This window comes from Pterocles gutturalis, unplaced genomic scaffold, assembly GCF_000699245.1.
Source record: "Pterocles gutturalis isolate BGI_N339 unplaced genomic scaffold, ASM69924v1 scaffold43826, whole genome shotgun sequence".
Taxonomy (NCBI): Eukaryota; Metazoa; Chordata; class Aves; order Pterocliformes; family Pteroclidae; genus Pterocles; species Pterocles gutturalis.
The window spans coordinates 5937-31487 of NW_010099421.1; the positions used below are offsets into that span (position 1 = coordinate 5937).

The following is a 25551-nucleotide window of genomic DNA, read 5'->3' on the forward strand; positions in this document are numbered from 1 at the left end:
TTTTAGATACTGCAGGTGCAATATTATGCAGCCCTATCAGTGAGAACTGTGACTGCAATATTACCAGCTCGATGCTATCTGATTGCTGTTTTTCAATCTCTTTTATCTACTTGGAAAAGAAGTCTTCAGGGCTGTTCTGCAGCCTCTTCACATTGTATGTGGCAATTTACACAGGGTTCATCAGCTATAAGGTTGTTACTTTTTTTTTTCTTTTTATATATGTTGTTTATACTGCAGCCGTCTTGGGCTCCAGAGTAGGAAGCACTATGCAAATGACCATTTGCTGGATTATGATAATTTGAAAGGGAAGAAGGATGCTGGAAACCCTCAGTTTAAGCCCCAAATAAACCATTGGTTTCCAATTGCCTTGGGCAAGTCACTTGATGTGCCCTTAATCCCATCTTCAAAACAGAAATGAATATTTCTTTACCTGGCAGGGAAGCTGAGAGCACAAACCCATTAAAGACTGCAAGGAGTTCAGATCCTATAGCGATAAGCAATTACTTAATACATATGCAATGCTTGGGAGCATATATGTTGGTGGTTTCAAAATATAGACAAAACCGCTTGGTCCAATGAGCACGCGAGATATTTTCTCAATAACAACACCAAAAAAGCAAAGCAACAACAAAAAAACCCCAATAAACTGCAAGTTGGCTCTGGAGAGATGAATGAACTCTCATCTGACTGAACATTTCTTTCTGCTACGAACATGTGCTCTCCTGGAGACAGAAAACAGATATCTCCTGCAGAAGTTGTGCAAGTGATTTGGGTATACGGGAAAGGAAACATCTACCAAAGATATTGAAGGAAACCCTGTGATGCCAAGTGCTACGGTTTTATAACAGAAGAAGAAACAATCCAGAGTTACAAAACAACCCAGTGTACATCTTTATTGAAGATTCACAAAATCAAACATCATTCACCTCATTCACTCCAGCAGTTCCAGTATGACATTTTTCCTTGCCAGGTTTGGCTGATTTGTCCAAGGTAAACAATATTTGCTTTTAACTCAGGGTAGGGACAATCACACTTTACAATAGCCAAGTGCATCGCTTCCACGACAATGCTTCACAATTTTATAACGCTCAAACTTCAAAGCATTGTACGGGCATTTAATTAAAGCTTACTAAAGCCTCACAGCAGTCCTGGCTCCCAGTCCATTTCAGGTCACACCTCCTTATTAATATGTCACATAAAACCCACACTACCTCCCAACAATGCTTATTCAGTACTTCCATAGCTCGTACTAGGCTCACGAGAATATTAACCCTTTAGTTAAGCGAAATTTATTAATATTCCTGAAGTGCACTGAGGACATGAACTGCTATCAAATTCACTGCAAGTGTGCTTCCATAATCTAATCACAACATAAATTATTTTCAAGAAGCCAGTATTAAATTTACCAAGAGTTTCAGTGAAATAATTATCTTGATTTCCTATTAAAACACACTTAGTCATTCCTTAACATGTTATAGACATACAGTCACACCAGCAGCTTGCTCCACCTGAGTCAACTGCTGAGCTACAGGAGACAGGAGTGAGAAAACCTGGGGAAAGGAATAACGTCTTTGATATTGTCAACTCCCAAGATGTACTGCAGGTAGCGTTCAAATCCCATTCCGAAGCCTCCATGAGGAACTGAGCCAAATTTTCGGAGGTCTAGATACCTGTAATTTAAACAGACAGTTACATTTGCAGCACGGATATGCTGATGTAATTACAAGAGAGCTTTTTATCTAGGGTTTTGCTTTCCATCTTAATTACTTCCCTTTGACCCTAACCACTGTGGATTTCTGCCAACACAGCCGGCGTTGGTCAGGGGTGTGAAGAGGTGTGGCTCCCTGACAGCAGAACTGTATTAGCACAAACCCCAAGTGCAAACGCATTTAAACCACCGTAACTACGCTTTGCCAACACGCTAGAGCATGTTTTGTTTAGGAGCAAGAACTCATTTGGGTATGAAGAACAGCTTTAACATCATAGCTCTGTTCATTCTGAAAGCATCTTTATAAATTTTCGTATCTAAAATATTCCCAGCAGAGGCACAAAATATTTCCACTGTTGGAGATGGAGTCACCTGCTTGGGTTTGTTTAGCCCTTGTCATGCTGGTGTTGAAATCTACCCTCCAATAAATTCTTTCATTTTCTGTCTTCTTTTCGGTAGTCTAAGTCATCTCATTTCCAGTAGTTTCTTCAGAAGCCTAAATAGGTATTGCTGTCTGCTGAATACTCCTTCAGATTTTTTTTTTCTTTTAAGGTAATTATGATGGCTTCTTGTTAGTTTTTCCCCAATCACTCTTACACACTGATTCATTTATTTCCACAGTAAGTCAGCAAAAAAACTTGGACACATCTTGTTCCAGATCTCATTTTTGGAGAAGATATTTCATTTTGGAGAACAGCACCTGTTGTGCACAGAAAACTCAGAAAACGTTTGGAAGCAGATATTCCAAATAAATGGGTGTCAACAAGATTATGATGGTTCTCCTCTACAGTTCCCCATTTCCCAGCTGGACTGTAGCTGATGTGAGGATACACAGGAACTATATTTGCAGCAATAAATTGTCACCAACAATTTTATTTTAATAGGAGTGAAAAACATTTCGGTGAGTCTACTGATTTATGGGGCCACTTCTGAGCTTGCTGAGACCACAAAGTTATTCTTCTTTATATGAATGCACTAGTACGGGATTGAATGACTCCACATGTATTACATGCTTCTAATCTTTGTATATATTTTATCATCCCAGTTTAAGGAAAACACAAGTACACCTAAATATAAATACATATATTTATATTTTACTACTTAGGCAGTGGAGTGGAGAGAAAAAAAAGCACTGTGAAAAAAAATTAAGATTGGATTAACTGTAATAAATAGCTTCCCAAATGTTAACTACTGTTAATGAACTGCAAGGAAAAAGGTGCATTTTACAGTGTGTCTGTGTATATATGTTTTTCTATATTTATGTATGTTTTACATATAAACATATATTATAAATATTTAAGTGTACTCAAAAAAAATATATATCTATATAAAGTGTACTTGCTTGGACTTCTATGTGCTTCAGAATTTTGTTGGCTTGACAACTACATTTTAACAGAGTGAAGCCAAAGCAATGCCACTGATCGCCTCTACCTGCAAACCAGAAACACTCTCCAACAAATTCTACAGCTGCAAGAGATCGCCCTGGCAGACTCGGTTTGACAGTACGCCTTTTAGACCACGAAATATTACTTTTTCTTGCAGTTCCATTAACAGCAGTTAAAATTTGGGAAGTCATTTATTACACCCAATCCAATCTTCAGGTTTTTTCCCCTCCACTCCACAGCCCAAGCAGTAAGACCTGAAGCAGAACTTACCTCTCCCTACCAGCCCTGACACACGAGGTGCAGGGATACCTATACTACAAGTTGAAGAGAGGCTCCAGAGCAGGACATACTGATCCCTGGACCCTCGTGCTTTCTGTCCGCACTGCTGGGTGTTCGCTTGGCTTGCTAAGGCTCAGCTCTATCAACCCCACACCCTGTGACGAGGACGATGCTTACTATCCTGGGCTGCATCAGAATTAGTGTGGTCAGCAGGTCAAGGGAGGTGATTCTCCCCCTCTGCTCTGCTCTCGTGAGACCACACCGGGAGCGCTGTGTCCAGCTCTGGAGCCCTCAGCGCAGGAAGGACATGGACCTGTTAGAGCGGGTCCAGAGGAGGCCACAAAAATGATCAAAGGCCTGGAGCACCTCCCCTGTGACGAGAGGCTAAAAGAGTTGGGGTTGTTCAGCCTGGAGAAGAGAAGGCTTCAAGGAGACCTTATTGCGGCCTTTCAGTACCTGAAGGGGGCTTATAAGAAAGATGGGGATAAACTTTTTAAGAAGGCCTGCAGCAATAGGACAAGGGGCAATGGTTTTAAACTAAAAGAGGAGAGGTTTAGACTAAATGTAAGGAAAAAATATTTCACGCTTAGGTTGGTGAAACACTGGCACGGGTTGCCCAGGGAGGTGGTAGGTGCCCCGACCCTGGAAACATTCAAGGTCAGGTTGGATGGGGCTCTGGGCAACCTGATCTAGTGGAAGATGTCCCTGCTTACTGCAGGGGGGTTGGACTAGGTGACCTCCACGGTCCCTTCCAACTCAAACTATTCTATGATTCTGTGATATGAACACAGAGGCTGTGCAACAGCATGGTGTCTTCACCTCTATCTACTTCATACAGGCTGCATTAAGAAGAATTTAGAATTTAGAGCCTGAATTTCTGCTGATATACTGGGAACTGCCCCTGGGGAGCTTGACTTAATGGTTTGAAAGGAAGATGATGGGCAGATCTGATGCTGAGGGCAGCTGACTTATGAAAAAGGAAAGATCTCATGAATGGGAGGGATATGGGTGCTGCTGGTGGCAGATCAACCTGTACCAGCTCGGTAGTTCTGAGTCGAACTGGCAAAGCAGCTGGTGACAACTCTAGCTGGGACTAGTAATTTAAACAACGGCACAAACATTTCTGATGGCATCTATACGTGTATCTCAGCCTGCGCAAAGACAGTTGAGACGAAGCCTAGCAACTTTTCTTCACTTTTGCTGGCTACAGAGTTTATAAAGTCATTGTAAGGAGATGAAATAACTCAGCTTCTTCCAGATGAACAATAATAATAAATTCTACTCTTGCTTATCCAGCGCTTTCATCTGTAGATCTCAAAGCACTTTGAGAAGCCATTTTGGCAAAAGGAGCGAAACAAAATCCATTAAAGTTAATGGAAAAAGTCCATTGAATTAAACGTGCTGAGGATCAAGCCTGTGAATCCTTTCTGATGACAGTGCTTAGGAGAAGCAAAAGAATTGAGAAATTTTCCATTCTTCCGAGATGAAAGAAAAAGTAACTGTCTGCAGATGAAGTGAAAATTCCCTTTCGGCTGGAAAATGCTCCCTGAGGTTTTCCTTCATTCAATAGTCTCCAGGCATTGGATGTTTCTCATCTCAAAAACAGTCATGAACTAGTCTCGCTATTTCTCCCAGTAGCTCATACTTACAAGAAGAGTTGAGCCCTCCATTGGCAATTGGGGGACTGCAACATTATTCCCTGAGGGAAATAAGTTTTTGTGACCCCAGCTAGCCCTCGAGTTCATGTTCGGGACCTTGGGGACTGGTAGTTCTTCAGAGATTTGAATCTCACTAAAGTATGTGCTGCACCAACATCCCTCGGCAATGAATTCCAGGAGCTTGTTATTTGCCAAGTTACAAAAGCATTTCCTTTCATCCTTTTAAAAATCTATATCCTTTTATCATCATCACGAGCTTCTGTGTTGCCCAGCAAGGCACTGTGAAGATCAGTGCTCTCTGAGTGACCATTCATAAGCAGAATGTATTCTTTTCGCTCTCCTTTCAAAACAAATATAATCTTGATCTTTTATGTAACCCCCTTGTTATAGTGAAGCCTCTGCAGCCAGTTTGAAAAAAAGTAAGGCTGAAAGGACAAAGATACTGCAGAACATGAAGCTGAATATTCTGCTGGAAAAAAAAAAAAAAAGAAAAGAACCGAGGGTAATTAAAAACCACTAGTGAAATGACATTTGAAAGACCATTTTGTTGAATGGTTCAGGAAATAAACATGCCAAGTATCGCCAGGTTCTGATGATGGGTAAAATGCTGTCTTTGGCTTCAGACAGCTTCTGTTCTGCTATGACTTCTCGAGAATCCACAAAAAAAGCATTCAGGGAGGTCAATCTAAAACACTCCCATTGACATGAGTGGGGTTGGGGCATGTTTTGGCTGACTTTCTGCCCAGCACAGCACCCCAGTTTCTCCACACAGCAGAAATAATAAGACCAGGTGCCTGCCTGTCAAGGACAGTGGTAGGCTAACTATTTTCACTGGGCTCTGAAGGAGGCTAATGGATGACATGAATGATGTCACCGGCCATGGACTGCAAGTGGCTCACCAGTGCTGCTCTTCCTTAAGTCCAACTCCTCCTTGCCACAGAAGGACCAAAGAGAACACTCCAGCATTCAAAGAAAATTAGAAAGTAAAGAGTGTGACACAGCTCAGTCTTCTCCATCTAGAGCAGAAGCAAGGCTGAGACAACACAGGAATATCCATTCTACGAAGGAATATAGCACCTGCTCTCCCACTGTGTACTTTCACCAGTGTTACACCAGAAGATCAGAACGGTACCTGGACTGTAAAGTATGAGGCCATCTTCTCCATTCATGCACATGATGATAATCAGAGTGAAGAAATGGGTGCCTTGCATGTAGAAAGACTGTCTGAAATGCTGCTCAAGCTGACGGTAGTGGGAACACGTTGGTCATTACAAAGTACCTGCTTTGGTATTGCTCGTGCTGAGCACTTGGAGGCTGCAAACAGGATCAGGACCCCTGGTTACAAGGCAATATCACAGAATGGTTTGGGTTGGAAGGGACCTTAAAGATCATCCAGTTCCACCCCATGCCATGGGCAGGGACACCTCCCGCTAGCCCAGGTTGCTCAAAGCCTCATCCAGCCTGGCCTTGAACCCCTCCAGGGATGGGGCATCCAGAACTTCGCTGGGCAACCTGTACTCAATACTCCCTGGTCACAGAGAAAGCAAGCAACTTCCCAGAGTAAACTGATGGCCCAACTTTCCCACCTCACTTCCACAGACCTCTCCAAATCTAGCCAAGATCAGCATGTACAGCACTGAGCTCTTTTCTGTCTACAGTTCAAAAGAAGGAGTGTGAAAATAAGATAAAATAACTCCGCAAAATCAAGTTTTGCAACTCCTACTCTTTACGGAAAGAAACCTGCACGACAGGAAAGATGCAGTGAACTGAAGAAGATGCCGAGGACTTTGACCATGTCCCTTCATCCACTTTTTTTTGAAAAGTTTTCTAAAAGGTAGGAACGGGCAGAAGCACAACAGTATTTCAGATCATCAGTTGCCTCTTTGCCCAATGACTCTCCCACAAACACGGCACCCCTGAAACTGTCCCAGAAGCAGTCAGCCCCCACAATATCCTCACGCTTAGCAGAAGAAGAAAATGGGTAGAAACAAAGATACAGCAGTATATAAGGGATTTCAAAAGGGACCACATCTCAGAGAGCTGCCCATTCTAAAGTCGGCAAATATTATATTTGAAAAGGAATGACTCAACTGTTCTTCAAGGAGTTTGTGAGCCAGTTTTGGAGATTAAATTCAATCACTAAATTGGAGGAGATTAATGTCAGTCTCTCCTGCCACCTCCACTAAAAAGATGGATGCTGGCAAACTACCTACCTGTTTTTCCGGCAGATTCTAGTCTGTAGGCCAGAAGCATCCAGGATTACTCCTACCCTGTACCCTCCCAGGACACCAGACCCTGCTACGGCAGGGGGTAACAACAGTTTTAATCTCCTCTGGGAAGTTACATCCACTGTGATGGAGTGGAAGGAATAGAGGAAGAAAAAGTCTCCAAAACGAGACCACAGGAGGAAAGAATTTCCAGAATGTGATTGCTACATATCACATGAAAATGCAAATGGATGATGGCAGTGTCTTAATCTTCTCTCTTGAGGGAAGCACGAGGCAGGGCTGAGCTATCTTAGTAGTGCTGGAAGGCTCTGCCACCGAACACCAGACCTCCTCAGGCTGTATCTCAGCATCTAACCACATATCTGATCCTTGGTCAGGATAATCCTTCCCTCAAATGAACTGATATGCTTTATTCTGGCCCATACACACAAACAATAAAGGAAGACATTTCATTCACCCTGTTTGCAAATGGATGATGTAAAGGTCTGCCATGCCCTAGGCTGCTCCTAAGTGATTTCATATTGTGGGAAGAGGAGAGTAAAGAATCCTACACTTAATCTGCTTTTTTTCAGGGTAGCCTCCCTAATGATCATTCTAAATGTAAATATACTCTTCTAAATATAAATTCTCCACACTATCACCGCTCAAGTAGCTGTGACAAAGTACATACCGAGAACCACTTGTCAAGTGGAACACTAAGATCCTTCTGTCTTTTTAATAGGCTACACTGTTAATTCAAAGGTTGTTCTGTCTCCTTAACAGGACAGTTTTAATTGCTTCAACTGCTTTATTAGGGAACATTTTTCAACCCAATTGCCCTCTCAATTGCAAAGGGAATTATTCATAGAGCTGTTAAAGGTCACAAATTGCTTGTGGTTCTGTAACCTGGTTATCTCATGTGATGGTGGTCAGAATCTATTCAGCATGGAACACAGCTTAATGATTTAATATCCAAAAACATTGACAGGCTGTAAATTAATCCACTTCATGAAATCTGGAAAGGAATGACCTGTGCTGTGAGTGGACAAATTGGGAAGATAAACTAAGTAGCATTAGATTAAACTTTGTTTAAATGAACTGGCTGTTCCATTTAGACTGGCAGGGCAGCTGGGCCAAGAAACATCCCCTCAAGGACAGGATAAAAAAAAAATAAAAATGAAACAGTCATTTAAAGAGTCTCAAAAGAAGAAATACAGCTTGCAGGTCAAGATAGTGTCTTACCATTGGTAGGCATCTGTGAGTCCTAATCTGTGGAACAAAAAGAAAACCCCGTGTAAGTAAAGGAACAGAGGAGATCCACACAAGCAGCACTTGGCTGGAAGAGAATGCTCAAGAAAAGCGAGGGTCTGATGACTAAACTCATTCCAAGGAGGAAAGGCAGGAAATTAAGGGAATAAATAAAATAAACTAAATAAAATACATCTTTTTCTAATTGCCATCAGTGCATCCTCTCCCCTTTTCCTGCCCCGGTAGAGTCAGAACAAAATTCCTGTTTTTTTTCCCCCCATTTCTCTGAACACAGAAAACTGCAGGCAAAGAGAGACCACTTCTCCCATCTTCGGTGCACTGCAGCTGTCCCTGACCGGGTCTTGGAGAGCTATTGTATGAAATGTGTATAAGGAGACAAGAATCTTGTTCTTTGTCTCTCTTAGTTACACTGGGTCTACAGGAAATAGAATTTAAAAGCCTTTAACGAAGTATTTGGGCTCAGCAGATCAGATCTCAAGTACTCAAAACTAAGAAAAACATGTGAAAAGAGGTGTTATTTTTCCAGACCATCTTCAATGCAGAGCTGTACTTTAAGGTCACTGAAGACACACCCCATTTGTAGCTTGAAATTTTTCCTATGACTTTCCTGACAAACAAGAAAGTCCGGCTTCAACCTCCTCAAGGACCACTCCTGCAGCCCCACACCTTGAGGGCTGTGGACTCCACATCTCACCAGCAAAAAATTTCAAGTGAAAAAGTGCAGCAGGCAACATTGTACTTTGCTTCAGCTGAAGCATGCCTGCTTTGGGAGAGTTCTCAGGGAGACACAGGGAATAATATCATCGTACACCACAAATTGAGAACCAATGTTCTGTGATTTTAATTGTCCTGTGCCTTTCGGATTCATTACGCTGAAATGGCTTTTGCTCTTCTCCACTGACTAGATATATCTCTCCATGAGCATGTAGCTGATTTAAGCAACAAATTAATTCCCCAATGTACAAATGATGTTACTCTGGGATTAATCCTCCTCCAAAATTGCTTTGCACAAGTGTATGGATGGCACAAATGGACTCATCTGAGTTATGAAGGGTTCTTTTGAACAATCAGACAGGATCCAGGGAGTAATTGTCTGTGGAGAATTACCCCATCTAGAACGTCAATTATTGTTAACTAAACAGCAGCTTCGATATTCCGACACTGAATCTAGCCTAAAATTACTCAAAGTCACACAATCCAGAACAAAGCAGCAAAAAGGAAAGAGCCCAGATGATTCAGTACAGGTCCCAGGCACTTCCAATGAAGCTTCCAACCAAACTGTTAGCAAAGAAGTGTATTCTCTTAAATGATGCCACTGAGGCCAGCTACACCACAGCTAGAAAGCTTCTGACCAAAACTGCAGTTATAGAATCACAGAATGGTTTGGGTTGGAAGGGACCTTAGAGATCAACTAGTTCCAACCCCCTGCCATGGGCAGGGACACCTCCCACTAGCCCAGGTTGCCCAAAGCCTCATCCAGCCTGGCCTTGAACCTCTCCAGGGATGGGGCATCCACAGCTGCTCTGGGCACCCTGGGCCACTGCCTCACCACCCGCACAGTTCCTCAGTTACACAATGCAATGACAAATATATCTAAGCTCTGTCTACGTGACAACTTCCACCTTCGCAATCCACTCTCAGCCACAAAAGTTGTGAAGAAAAGACTCGAGGACAAAGTGTCTCACACCAGACCCAGACAGCTGAGCCGAGACATTGGTCTCCTGCCATAAAATAAACTCTTCTGTGATGAGCTAAAACAGAGAGAGTTTGCATACCTACAACAGAAGCACAAGAACTTCTCCACCAGTTTGCAATCACCTACTCAGATAAATATCTCAAAGACAAAATAAGTGGCTTTTAAATAGCATTAGTTGCCCTTCCACTCCTCCATCTTGCCATCCACCGAGGGCTGCTGCAGCACGCTCTTGGTCAGGCTGCTCTCCTGGCATCTGGGGGTTTCCCATACCTCTGTAAGCGTGATTCCAGGAAAGGCAGTCGCTCCTCTCTCAAGCTGCCTCCACACAACTCTCCTACTCCTGGTACGAGGAGATCAACAGCTGCAACCTTAAAAGAAAGAAAACTAATCTCAGTCATGCCACATAGCCATACTGTGTGGCAGAAGTACAGAAGTTGACACTGATGGTTTTTTGTAAAAAGCTACTGTAATTATTCTTCCAGAGTCCTGGTTAGTATTTGCACACGCTTGAAAAGTCTCTTGTTGATAGGAGAAGGCTGTGAGGGAACTTTACAATGATAAACATCAGTAAGTCTACAGAAAACCTAAACAAGTGCAGTGATGTTCCAGATTGAGGACATCTACAGCCGGTGGTGTGAACTGAATCCCAGCAGGTCACTCTGGTGACAACCTGCACATGGAGGCAAGCCTGTGCAGGGTACAAAGAACCCAACAGCAGCTCACAAGGAAGCAAGGACACACGGGTAAGTTTCCTGAAGCCCTGATTCTCTCAGAGTTGTCCTGACGCTGTAACTTGTGTTTGCCCCCTGTCCGCCCCCATTCCTTGAGCCAGCTCTAGTGGTAATGACATCAATGGATCAATGGCACTTGTGCTGGATCCAAGCATTAGGATCCTAGTGTTACCACCTATCCTGTTACATTTTGGACTGTCTTCTCTGTTTTGTTTTGTAGGGTTACTTTTCTTATCCCGAAGCTGAACTGTTGCTACAATTAAAGCCATTGAAGTGACAGCAATACATGGTGCTCTTTTTAGCAGAAGCAGAACTTCGGGTTGTCTTAGTTCAATTGGGAAATCACACCTTCAAAAAGCATGAGACTTGTGGAAAAAGAGCTTACTTCTTGTGCACATCTGCTATTTGAGGATTACGTGGTTGCTACATTTGGATGATAAGAGATTCAAGGGCTGCTTGGAGCCATGCAATCCTAGGCATTTCACCTAGTAGTACGTAAGTTTACCAGGAAAAGAACGAAACTATGGCAAACTTGTCTTAAAGGACTTCAGCAAAAACTTAATGCTATCCAACTCCTGAATCTTCCTCCTCCTGTTGTTCCTGTTTTGGAGATTTCTTCTACAATAGGAAAAAGACTGGACAGGATTGCCTGATGGTCACGTCTTATCTTGGACTTCTTGAGTGGAGGCCCAGCAGAAGACTATCTTCATCTATCAGTAGGCTAAGACACATGCCTAGCCAGAAAAGCAGTGGAAGTACGACCCACGGACTCACTGTGTGTTGAGGTCCATCTTCATTGTCCCGCATGTAGAAAGGTTTGAGGTCGTATGGGTAGTTAATCACAAACACGGGAATCTCCCCACAGTGCTTCACCAGGTACTTTTCATGTTCTGTTTGCAGGTCACAGCCCCACTGTAAAGACAGCAAAAGGGACCTAAGATCTTGATTTGGTGTGAGAGAGACAGGAAAATCCCTGTGTAGGAAAGACGTGCAGCTTTGAACAACATGAAACCAAGCCCAGCAACTTCTCACATAGGCCACTGAGAAAATTTCTTCATCAGCCAGAGTTTCACGAGTTTGAAGGCAGAGCAAAGTAATGAAATAACACGGTTTAACTTCCATAGAACAGGGCCAGATCATCCCTGCATCAAGCCCAAGCATCTGGTATCAAGTTAGAAAAAAACCCAAACAACAACAACAACAAAAAACCCAAAACCAAAACCCACACTCCATGCAGCTTAAGGGAAACAGGCACCTGTCCAAAGTTAGCTTACTCAACTCAGCAAAGCAGCCTTATTTCTGTGTTACTGTTGGAATACAGGACACAGCTTTGCCAGGTTAACAGTTCTTTTCCCTGCTGTGTCTTGTTCCACGCTGCATTAATTCTCACTTAAGAAAACCCAGCATCCCATCAATAAATTCTTTGTTACCAGAAACCTTGGACATTTTCAATACCCTTCACTTCTCCTTTCTTCCAATGACATAAATTCTGTGCCTTTTGACTAGAGACCTCCAGCCCACTATAGGATGTGCAAAGAATATTGGGGGAGAAGAACGGAACAGATATTCTGCAGATTTTCTTCATCTGAAAATATCCCGAGTTTGCTGTCCCAGACGAAGGTAGCGCAGATACCGGATTTCAGGTTCTACACCCACTTCTACACAGAGACGAGACAGTCACCCAACCGGCTACAAAAGTGGCTTCAGCCAGAGGGTTATTCTCCTCAAAGCATCAAAACAAGAGAAAGATTAATCGGTATACACAGGAGATGAGCACCACCACAAATGCTCTCCCTGCTTGTGTGCATGTTTGCAAGTGTTAGAAAGACTAGCATGTGATTCTCTTTCCCAGGCGACACCTGTGCTTTGGAAAGACAAGGAATTCCCTCTACCTACATCTAGATTACATGGTCGTTTGATATGGTTTTGGCTTATTGGTCCCTGTCAAAATTTTGGTGTTATCCTAATACCATTCCTTTATTTGAGGAGTATTGCAGCAACCCTCCTCAGATGACTGCTACTTCATTTACAACACACTTAGCACTACTTGCATACACAAAAGAGAAGTGCTTTTGCCAAAGCTTTGGTCCTTCAACAGCAAGTGCATCACTTCCTTCCCAGCAAACGTTACGTGTTCTTCTGCTGCAGATCTCACTCCTTATACTGCTCTCATTTCAACCCCAAAAGGCAAAAATAATAAAGTAAAAAAAAACACCCCAGGAGGCAGACAACCTGTGCGAAGTAACAACTCTTGTAGTATCAGAAAGAGAAACGTGAATTACAAAGTTCAGGCTGGCTGCGTGCATGAACAGGGACAAGCCACCAGGCAACTACCTACCTCTGGCTTGAAAGTGAAAGTTTGAGAAGCTTGTTTCAAAATTTCCATTGCTTCACTGTAGGAAATTCTGCAAGACAAAAAAAAAAAAAAAGCCTTTAAGATAAGTATGAAAGGAATAACAAGGACATTTTCTGGCTAAGTGCCGCACTGGAAAATTAAGGAGGAATTTCCCCACCACCACGTCAACTTGTGCTGTGATGTCAGACTTCTCAGCAATGCTTCTTTGGACACAAACCAAAATATTTTATATGGTAAGAACTATGTTTTCCTGTGCTTCAGCTACACGCAGGGGAAGTGCTGAGCTCTCAAGACACTTTTCATTATTGCAATGATGCATTTCAGTCAGAAGTGAATTTTGCAGAGAATTGCTTCAGATAAATTTGTGGCTTTTTTTTTTTTTTTCAGAAAACAATGTGCCCTCATTGGCATAGCTCCAACAACATAGCTCTACTGTTCAGGACGGTGTTAGGCAAAAACAACAGCCCAGAGTGCAAAGGGCTTGTAGCTCAAACATTTTTATTTTACTTTGTAAAAATTGGGAGGTTTATTTGCAGCGAAGTTTCTCTACTCCTTTGACAGATACCAGAGCAGATTTTTCAGACTTCCACCAGCACAAAAGAACAGCATCATGGCAGAGCAAACAGAAAAAGTGCAGTGAAAGATGCTTTAGGTTTGATGACTGGAAATCAAGACAAGGCACAGGGAGGATCTATCACAATCCTGTTGCCCAAGCATGGCTGTAGCTGCTTCACAGGAAAACCAGTGCTGGGCTGCGCAGCCCTACAACGTTCTGTGGGCTGGAAAGTAGCACTATTTGAGAGGCAAGAGAAGGGAAGATGAGGTATTCTTGGGGGCCAAGGAGGGAAACAAAAACCCTTCGGTTCTTTAGCATGCAGAGAACTGGGGAAAGGAGTTGCACAAGCGATCAGGAATAGAAAATCAATTGGGATTTTTAAATACTAAAAAATAGTTTCATGAAAATGGAGCCATTGGAAGTGTGAAGGAAGGCAGAGCACCAAAGCCAAGCAAGACAGTGAGTAAGTCACTGTGCACTACATGCTGGAAGGAGGATACCCCGATAGAAGAGGACCTTGTCCAGGGAAGCAAAAGCCAAAGGCCAGCAGATTCCGATGCCAGTCCCATGCAGAGATGAAAAGGCAAATGGAGAACAGTACAAAGGGAACTGCAATTCATGCTCTTTTGGAGACATTATGCTAACGCAGAAGATACTGAGTTGGGAAAGAGAAAGAACGTATACAAAATGGGAACCCTTTCCCCCTGAAACAGAAGTACTTACGTCACAAATTTGTTCTTCAGCATTTGTTCCAACCTGTCCTTGGTCAAAAGAAGAAAAAACAAAAATGTAAAGCTACTCTTTAAGGTTTCAGGAGCTCAGAGGAAACTGCGAAAAGCTACCGCCCTCTAAATTTTGATGTGTACATCTGGTGATCTAGATAAGGGTCAAAATCCTCTCACAGCCATTCAGTGCTAAAAGGGTATCTGATTTTTGGAGCTGAGGATTCAGAGCCTGCTAGATGATGGGACAGCTACAGTTTTGCCACATTTACTAACAGCTACAGAAAGTTGTGTGTCCTGTGTTGGCCTGAACAATCACTTAAGCTCAGGCTGACTTTTAGCTTTTCATAATTTGTCGTGTAACACAGGACAACACAGAAAATAAAATAAAATTAAGAGTCCCTATTGCCAAAGGCCCCCAAAATGCATAAAAGGATTGCAGCTCTTTCCTATCACATTTATTACCTTCTGGGCAGGAGCTATGTACTTATGAAAAAGCTCAACATCACGAGGACATTTGGAGAGCACAGTGTTCGTCGCTGTCTTGAAAAGATCTTCTATAACCTAACAGAGAAAACAGTAGTCCATGAAAAATTAACACAGCTTAGATGTCCCAGACTATAAATAAAACACAGTACACATCAGCCAAAGGGTACAGAAGGAGCTTCTGTCCTTCTGCATGGTCAGACTGCATAAGAGGGTACCAGCCTGCTAATAGTCCTAATTAGCAAGCTTGCTCAGTAGCTGAAGAGGACTGGAACCTATATTTCTACTATGGGTTCAGGGCTTCAGTGTCTGCTGCTAGCCTCAGTATCTTCAGTCGGGTATCTCCAGTGAAAAAGCACAGCTGAAATATTCAAGCAGCAGCCCTGGTCAGACACAAACACACACATTATCATCATTTGTGGTGACTGGTCTCAGATCAATGATTAGTGAGGTGCCTTTCCTGTAATGAGCAATTCTGGTTTTCTGCTTTGTTGTTACAAGAGGCAGAACTACAGGAAAGGAGAATAAAAGTGTGTAGAGCCAGCCCATCAAACAGATCCCAGGTAGAGAGACTCTGCACAGTAAGAGCAAAGCAAAGTGACCACGTACAGAGCTAAGTAGAGAACACATCAATGCAGGGATGTTTGAGAAACTAAAAAAAAAAATAAAATATGTGGTTTCATTTCCCTAAACTAATGTCAATTAGCTAAATTGCATTATCATCCCATTTGGATATGCTTATCCAGTAAAACGGGCTTCACCCATGCAGAAATTAAAATGCCATTTTGGTTCTAAACAAAAAAAAAAACCCAACAACCAAACAAAAAAACCATGTCGGATGCCACTGCATGTTGATCAACTCATTTTAAGAGTAATTTTCTCTTTTGGTTAAGCAAAGCAGACCATCCAAGATGCTTGCTGTTGTGCAGATTAAGAGTTCCCATGACTCCTCATATGCCTGCACGTAGCAGGCAGTTGATACCTGCATAGTACTGATGATCCCAACTCTTCTTCCAAATCACCCTCCTTATTCTCATCTCCTCTGTAAGGACCAGAACAACACAGCTGGGCTGCACGTCATCTCAGCCTGGGATGGCACCAGGTTTTTCCCAACAAAAAGCACCTCTGAAAGTCCTGGCACGTTCCTGTTTTTTTCTGTGAGCATAACAACTGCTTCATTAACTGCAGAGTTGAGAGAAGAGAAGCATCACCAATAACATCTAGGGGAGCAGCAGTCCCTAGACACCGCAAAGCCCAGGGGAGACTAACTGTGAAAAGATGAACCTGACGCTCAGTCAGCAGATCTGAGGAAGCAGCAGGTCTCTGCCTTGCAAGGAACTAGATCTCACAGGGTTAAGAGGAACAAGAGGCACAGAAAATAAGCAGCTGGGCTCCTGACATAGCCAAGAGGAGATTCCAGGCATGTTGTTCAAACTCTCATAGAATCACAGAATGGTTTGTGTTGGAAGGGACCTTCAAGATCATCTAGTTCCAACCCCCTGCCATGGGCAGGGACACCTCCCACTAGCCCAGGTTGCTCAAAGCCTCATCCAGCCTGGCCTTGAACCCCTCCAGGGATGGGGCATCCATTTTCAGAAGAACATCCTTCATCCCCTGTCCCAAGCTGCCGTAACACTGCTCTGTGCTGATGAACAACCTCTGCATCCCACCAGCCTAGAGAAGCTGGTAAATCCATCCATTCTGACTCCCCTGGAGCCAAACTCAGCCTTCAGACTCCTGCATCAGCCTGGGTTCTCTGCTTAAAAATGAAAGATCCAAATAAAAGAATAGCATTATGATATGCAGATGTACAGTTTTACCCCTACTGGTACTCCAACACAGAGGAAATGAAAAGCTAGTATTCCTGCTGCTGAGTGGCAAATAACCAGCCAGCTTTGAACTTTCTTCAAAGTAGCTAGAAAAAGGCTTATGCAAATTAAATTAGAAAACTTCTTGGCAATTCATCCGGTTTCACCAGGCAGAGACGAAGGGATTTTACATCAAGCTTCCTCTTTCTAGCAAATGAAAGTATCATCTGGTTTCAGAAAAGCATGTTGTTTAATTAGCACTTTTTTTTTTTCCTCACTGTGCGATAAAGTAACAATTAGGTTCCCACAGCATTCAACATAAGCAGCTTCCTCTTGTGGAAAAAAAGAGGTGGGTGGTATGGGAAAAACAATCCCAGAAATATTTCCAGGTCTGAGACTGAGGTTTTAATCCTGGCAAAAGAGACAGACACGTGGGTCATGCATTGGCCTCCTCACTGCTCTTATTTATGCCAAATGTGTACTAGGCACAAACAGTTCAGGGAAAAAAAGTGGAAAAAAAAAAAAGCTCTTCAACTCAGAAGTAATGGCTTTAAGCAGAGAATATAATGAAGGACTAGAAAGTAGGCTATATGAAAAATGAGTGGAGAAGCATAGCCACTGGCTTGCTGCCTTCAGGGAGTGCACGAGCTGTAGATATAGGCCAAGTGATCGGTTTGAACGTATCCTGAAAGAAACAAGTTTGATAGGAGACACATGGGGAAAAAGCCAGGGGAATTGCAGCAAGTAGCTCATCTCAGAGGTGAAACTCCTCATGTCCAAAAGCCCATTAATTTGGTTGCTTCCTAATGGAAATGTAGAAATTGTGCTGGTAGGAGGGCATCCGAGGAGGACAGGTAAAAGTTTGCCCTTCTCCTGCACCCCTCCCAGCCTTTATCTCTTGATTTTCACCTTTCAAAGAAGTTCAGCGGTATCAGCTCTGGTCTTCCTCAATGTTGCTGTGGAACTGAATGGTTAACTCTCTGATTTTGATTAGGAGCAGGTCCCAGGTATACTGTTCAATTTGAACTTGGATCTTTTGATACTGCAACTTATCCTCCTCCGAAATAAAATTATGACCAGGGTTGAAAGAGAGGAAATCGTCAACAAAACAGCAGTAAAAGGCAGCAGCAGCAATTGAAGGTGCTGTGCACTACAAGAAGGGATCGAATCATCATCTTTATTCTATAAGACGCTTTCAGAAAAATCACAAGAACTGCCAGTAGATTTTTGTTCATGCATTTACCTTGGCCATGCATATGGATGCGGTGTAGATCAGAGGGTATTTACACATGAAACATTCACCAAGTGGACCATTATTTCTTGCCTTCTTGCTTGCTCACACACACTGTACGTGTGTGCACATACACAGATGAGATTCGCATCTGATCTCGGTCATAAAGTCCCCTCTCTTGGCTATAAAATCAACAGCTCAGGACCCACTCTGGAGAGATGTTGTTATTATGAAAGGAAGGAGACTCTTGTCTGCCAGAACACTGACCATCAAAGCCGATGGAAGTTAGGGGACAGAGCGAGCGTCAGCTATGGCAGCGGGATGCCACTTCAGAGAAGGGACCTACAGCCCTGCAGGTACCCCGATGACCCTAAAGAGCGCTGTGCAAGACACTTGGAACAAACCTTTCCCATGGGATTACCGATGCTTGTCCCTGGAGACTGCAGTCAGGTTTGCCCAACTGTCTCAGCCTTGGCACTGAAAACAGAAAGTACTCCGAGTGTAAACTATTCTGGGAATCAAACCACACCCACGTTTCAGATCTAAGGTCCCCGAAATTGGCACCCAAAAATCAGTGCTACTGTTGATTTAATTTCATTCCGTTTCATTTCATGCCTGAATTCCCTTCTGTAAAATGGAGGTAATAATGCTCCATGTCACTGGTCTGTAATGACAGCAAATTAATTTTGATGAAGCAGATAACCAGTGGAAGACAATACTTATGTCCTCAGGACAGAGCTCTGTGTGTTAAATTGTATTCTCCATCTTGAAGAGATATTTTCCATCTCTTAAAGAGACAATGGTGCTGAGATGTGATCTTGTCAAGGAAGACTAACACTATGCATATACTCCCACAAGTGTCCTCAGGAAAACGTGCTTCTGACTTTTCTTAAGTTTACAGCCTAAATAATGTTTTTTAGCATACTTTTGTATGTGTGTTTGATTAAATTCAATAATGACTGCATCATACGGCCTCTTTGAGACCCCACTACTGTCATGAGCAAAGTGGGATCCTTTAAATCCCCCGCACTGCCAAGAAAGTGGAACAAAAAAATAGAAGATCATGACCTACAGACACAGCTACGTGACACAGCACCAAAGAGAGAGGGTGGCAGCAGGCATCTCAGGGGACAGATGAGACTGGAGACCTCGGAGCTCCAGTTCAGGGACTGGAGGGACAATAGCTCTAGTGAGTCCAGACACCTCCATACAAACCAGACCCCTTCCACTGTCTTACCTGACCTACAATTCCTTCTCTTTCTCATCCAGTTCAGAGGAAGAGTGCCTTGGGGCAACTTGACTCAACTTCTTGACTAGACACGTCTGGAAAGAGGCCACAGAGGCCCCTCCTTAGCCACACTTATATCCACCCCATACATTAAATACCACCACCCAGCCACGCAACGTGCGGCACTGCACTGAGCACATGGGGCTTTCCACAGAAAGTATTGTGAAACCAGTATTGTGAGAGTCGAAGCTGCTTTGGAGCACTAAACCGCATTTTGGCACAGAACAGAAATTTAGATTGCATGATCGAGATACATGAGACTTCACAAGAACTGTGCTTCTAATTTAGGAAGAACTGAGCACTGCTCTGCATAATTACAGAGGGGGAAAAAGGCTGTTGCTGTAAGATATCAGGCCCTTTGCTCCCAAATACATGTAACTTTGTTATTAAATCTTGTTTTTCCTTTTATTTTGTTTCTTTTGTAGCTTTGGCTGAGAGAAAGATCTCAAGCCTCATCAGTGAATGGTCAACAGGTACATCTTTGTAGCAAGGCTCTTCTTTAATGGTGTATAAGCAAATACTTCAAGATGTCCCTAAAGAAGCCGAGTGTTCCCAGCACACTAACTTGCTGAGAGGTATTCAGTCCAAATGTTGAAAAACAATTTTAAAAATAAATTTTAAACAATCCAGCCCTTTATGTGAGGACAAAGTTCAGATGCTAACCCTGGCCAAGAGCCCCCAGGGCTTTCAACTGGGTGTTTTGCACCGAACAAAGAACTTGCAGATGACGACGAACAGACAAACTGCCCAACGGGCAGATACATGAGAACACGGAATTTGGGTCAGTTATGCAGGGGAAAAAGAAACTTAATTCGGGCTTTAGAGCAGCTGTCAGTTTTGCTTGTTTATTTTTTTTTTTTAAAGACAGATTGCCTAAGGATCTAAAAATAAAAAAAACGGGAACTCCACTTCTGCAAATGAGAACATCACAAAAGTAAGCATGTTGCAATGTAGAATCACTATGAGGAACACAAAACGATTGCTGCTAGGAGACTTTCTGCTAAAGGGAAAGACGCATGTCAAACAGTTTGGGACAGAGGAGAGCACAAGCTGACACTTCACAAGATGTTTAGCAACAACAAAAGCCAAGTCAAGGGAAGGAAGTTCCTCCTTTTCCTACAAATAAAAAGCCCTACACATTTCAGAACCTTTCAAATCTAATTCTCTGAGTTGTCTGAACTGGCTGTCTGTACTTCAAAAGCCAAGAAATTAGCGTTCTCAGCACAAGAGTACTGATATGTTCATGCTGTGTTCAAGGGCTCAAACACGACTTGACAGAAAATTCTCCCTATTATACTAGATAAAAGCAGTGAAGACTTCAATCAGCTCCTGATTACCTAGACAAACAGGGGGCTCAGGAAGTAAGGTGTAAACATAGACATACACTGTTCTATAAGAATACACAAACTAGTTCTGGAGAAAAGCAGAGAGAAAAGAAAGAGCAGGATGCTATTAGTGACGGAGGACAGAGATCCCAACAGGTCAGTCCACACAGCGCAGGGTCATCCAGACATCCACAATGCAGAAGCAGCACGCGCAAGAGACAGTATGTCAGCTCTGCTGTCAGCCCATCCTGACTCAGCAGACTGTATATGATCCAGGCTGAAGAAACCACCACTTGGGTGTTATTTTATACATCTGTAGCCAGTACCTCACGTCTTTTTAAGGCTATTTCTCCAGTAGCTTTCCAAGAAGCTTATCTTGATATATGAGAGCACGTGTGGATGTTTGCTCACAAGTCCTACTGGGCCTAAGCTGCCTTATGCTGAGGCTAGTAAGAGACGTTAGCATCCATCATGTGGTTAAACTGCAACCAAGAGGTCAACACTGAAAAACCAAAAGCTAGCCAACTCCAAGGATTTCAGCCTTCTGCTAAAACCACAGTGAATAGTGCATGCCAGGAACTGTTGTTTCTACTTGAGATTTCAATGCAGGTTTCAAGGAACTCTTTACAGAGCACACCAAGGGACACACTGCATAAATGCTGCTCAGATTCACTGGAGAGATGCTGAAGGTTTTGAAGGGGAGAGTGCCACTTAAGCCCATTTACACATTTCCTGCCAATACAGCAACTGTGCAGCCTCCCATTCAAATAGGGGCTGAGTTCATCTGCCCTTCCAAATCCCCTCTGTGGCCTCCCCTCTGCTGAGCAAACCCTGATCCTTGGGAAGTCCCTGTGCCCCTACCAGGCTCACAGAGGATGAGAGGAGCTGCAACCTCAGTTGAGGGCAGGGAGCACAGCTCAAGGAGGAGAAGGAATTTTTGGTACCAGTCCCGCATAAGCATTTAGAGTGCCCACCTGCATGATGTCTTGGAGGCTTTCAGTGAAGGCCAGCTCAGCCTCCACCATATAGAACTCTGCCAGGTGCCGGCGACTCTGCGAGTTTTCTGCTCGAAACGTCGGGCCGAAGGTGAACACGTGGGTAAAAGCCCTGCAAGGCAGCAAGAAACAGGTAGGGTCAGGCCCAGCTCACAAGCGAGTCTGTAATACTGAAAGCCCCATCCACAAGCTCACTTTTCTCCCAGGATCTAAAAGCACTCATGTTTCCACTCCATCTTTAACCAGTTTAACAGCACTGCTGGGTATGCTGCTATTGCATTGCTTCAGTGGGGCTTTAAGAGGCGTTATTCACACCTCTCCATGACTCTGCAAGGTTGCACAAACCTTATTCAGCTTTCACTAAACACTATTCATTCTGAGGACACTTTTTGTAGCTGTGTGGGAATAAAAAGTGACATTCTGCAGAACCAGAGCACTGGAGAAGCACCCAGTCATCGCACCAGTCAAGCTCCTCTCATCCATGTCCCTTCACGGGCTGCAAGGTCCAACCTTTATGGGTGTTGTGACACCCCAGAGCCCAAGAGAGCAGAGAGGGTCCTGCTGCTGGAGCTGCTGGGCTGGCGGTAGCACTGAGAGGTGGCTGGTAAAGCCCAGCCAGATGGATGTACCGTGTACAGTTTGCAGTCCCCCTCTAGTGGCAAGACCAAAATTTATTGCCGAAAGAGCCTTTGAGATAAAGGACTGGGCTCCTTCCACACAGCTGAAAATGGTTCAGCTAAGAGGTACCTACTGCAGAGAACACATCTGGGATATCATTTTATGCTGAAGCAACCCATGCATTTCCTATCACGAAGCTATTTCTCCAGCAGCCCTCTGGGAAGCCTATTTAAATACATCCTCTCTTCTTCTGCAGTCACGTCATGCTGTGTTACACAGGATACGAAAGTCTTCTTGATTCTCCGCGTCCCTCATAGGAATCTTTCCTATCAAATAGCAACACACTTTTAAAAATTTTATTTTTACCGTGGGGAAGCTGCGCTCCAAGCAACACCTTCTACATGGTGGGCTGTAAGCACTTGGGCTCCTGGACGTCCTCAAGCCAGCGAGAGCTTCCCCCCCAAAAAAATCCGTGATAGCTGTTTCCTCCCATGCTGCATGGAAAGCAAACCACGACTGGGGAGAGAGAGAGCTGCTTCAGAAAATCCACGGACTGGGGAGCTGCTGTCTTTGGTACATCTTTCACCTGACATTATTTTTAGATATGGACAGTATGTAGGAGAAAAAACCCCTGATCAGTAGAGATTAAGCACAGTTTAACAGTCACGAAAGGATGTGTGCTAATTGCTGGGGTTGGCATTTGATTTGCATCTTGCTCTGCAAGCTTTCAACCTAAAGAGGATGTTCGCTGAAGTTTCTGCACAGGCTGATTTTGTTGCACTGAAGTTTATTTAAACAACGCTACAAAAAGCAGCAGTTTTCCTTTGCCCCTTACAGAGGCACCTGCACTGCAAATAAAGGGACACGCGCATTTCGCTCCCCTCATCTGTTCCCTCGTGCCTCCTGACAGTGAAAGGTTACAATCCAAAGAAACAGCACTTTCCTTTTCCTCGAGTTCCTAGTTCCAGGTCAAGACTCTGAATATGGAATCTGCCTGTAGGTTTCTTTTCCCCACTCACTCCGCTTTCCCTGCTCAAAGAAATAAACTTTGTCTCTGCTTTGCTCCTGTACCTGCACTCTCTCATACATGACCACAGCATCTACAATGCTAAATCTTGCAGCAAACATCTTTCCTCAAGCATCATTTTCAGCATGCCTCTTCTCTCTGTTGCCTTTCTCGCTTGATGTGATGTTACTGTAAACTTCTGCCGTCATATGATCATCCTCCTTCAAACTGCCCTTCGCTATAGTGTCTATAAAGCCTCAGCAATGTTTAGATAAGTGATGCACCGAGACTATTACTCACTGCACAGGTCAGTATTATCTCATCAGTTCCTTGTGCTCTCCCATCTGGAGCCATCTGTTGTCTTGGGTTATAGAGAAACGCGTGTTCTTCCTCACAAGGGCTTTTTTATTTTATTTTTTTACCATGTTCCTACAACACCTGGCACAACAAGGTCTTGGATCCAAAACTTAAGAGCCTCAACTGCTATAGCAATACAAACAACAAACATGAAACAATGAGTCACTTGGCCAAAACTGTTCAATGTTTATGGCCAAAATTGTTTGGTGTTTAAGGCAGAACGGGTTAGAAACTTTTGCTTGCCAGGCCACAGAAGTTGGCTTGCAGTGGGAAACAGAAGATGCAGGCTCTTGTGCTACCTGTGCCCATGTTTCAGACTTTTGCTAAAATATTTCAATTGGGGGCTCTTCAGGCAAAGAAAGAATTTTCCCTAAATAAACCAGTTTAGTCACAAGTCCAGATTGTGTCTAGGCTAGGAGTGACACAAGACAAAAATATTTTTAAAAGCATGCAATTGCTAAAGTACCCGTCCAGGACTGCTGGGTTTGATGTGCAGGTCTCTAACTTCTCCCTGGCATGAAGTCCTCAAAAAAATAACACTTAAAATGAAAGGGTGATAGCAGCTGGCTAGCAGGAGATGCTGTCCCACAGAGCAGCAGTCTGGCTTCGGTGAGACACACGCTTCTCAGCTGCTGTCCCGGCACGGGCTCCGACACCTCACTCAGCACCGGTTGCTGTGGCAGATGACAGTCTCCAGGCTCCTACGAGCACTTCGAACTGTATTTATTTCCCACTGAACAGCAGCCCAAGCACGATGACTTGATACTTATCTTCCACAGGGCTCGCTGGCTGCAAGACACCTAAAAATAATAAAAAATCCTTATCGCTCCAAGATGTCAACCGTGGTCAAACACTTCACAGTCACAGATCGATTCTGTGTTGCAAGAATAAAACTCCTCTGTGCCTGAGACGGAGCTTTTGGGAGGACAAGTGCAGCACAATTCCCACAGGAACTGATTTCAGACTTTTCGCAGCTCTAGGCATCCTGCCGGGACCAATCTTCTCTAACTTGTACACCGAGCACCACCTACATTTACAAAACCAACCATCAGCCCTAGAAATTCACAGACTATCCTAAGGTGCTTAACAACAGCAGGATAAGGGCTTTGTGATCACCCGTGGAGAATGTAACATTCCTGGTGGAGGGCTAAACTTGCCTGCCTGCCTCCTGGAAGAAGGAAAAAAAAAAGAAAAAACAAACCCAAAATAAACCCACGTCTGCAGGGAGGGTAGGAAACATTCATTTCTCAGGCTAACTGGAAAAGGAAAAGAGAGATACAAGGAACTGTGAGAACTCCACGACGATCCTGGCACCCTGGCAAAGAGAATCTCGCCAGATGTCGTGCTGGCAAAGCGATCAAAGGAGCGCAGTAAACGCAAGTCATCTGGTAACGGCAACGCAGCGCTGACCAGAGGCTTGGACATAACAAACACATCTAAAAATACATATAGTCACTGTTATCAACTCCAAGCGTGACCAATTATTTTTCATCCAGGCATTCATATGCTGTTTACTGTGCTCTTACCATTCAAGACATGAAGTAAACGCATGCTGCACACATCTGACCTTTATTTGTACTTCATCTGCTATTAAAAAACATATCTGTGGTTTGATACACTGCTGTATCACACTGAGCACGTACAAATACATCAGAAAAGAGAGATGGGAGTCGACTCTGCTCTGATTTCACAGTACCAAGGGCAAAACCAGTCATTTCATTTTCTTTGCATTCAGTACCTAGCACAACGGAGCCTCAGTCCAGGGCTGGGACTCCTATGCTCTACCATGCAAATAATCAATCATTTAACATTCCCAGACCTCTGCAAGACTTCCAGCATTTAAAAATAACTCGAAAATTCTGCCTAAGTC

The 25551-nt window shown here is 43.5% G+C and overlaps 1 protein-coding gene across 1 annotated transcript; it reads right to left on the reverse strand.

Annotated features, from left to right (window-relative positions):
* Nucleotides 1–1162: 1162 nt before the first annotated feature.
* On the reverse strand, nucleotides 1163–22156 carry NARS2 (asparaginyl-tRNA synthetase 2, mitochondrial (putative)). The gene is made up of 9 exons (XM_010076233.1): nucleotides 22149–22156; nucleotides 21680–21812; nucleotides 15033–15131; nucleotides 14569–14606; nucleotides 13272–13338; nucleotides 11708–11845; nucleotides 10473–10570; nucleotides 8480–8506; nucleotides 1163–1670 (listed from the first exon to the last, which is right to left on the reverse strand). Exons 1-9 carry the CDS (start codon nucleotides 22154–22156, stop codon nucleotides 1526–1528), a joined length of 753 nt encoding a protein of 250 aa, XP_010074535.1. The 3' UTR covers nucleotides 1163–1525.
* Between the last annotated feature and the right edge of the window lie 3395 nt (nucleotides 22157–25551).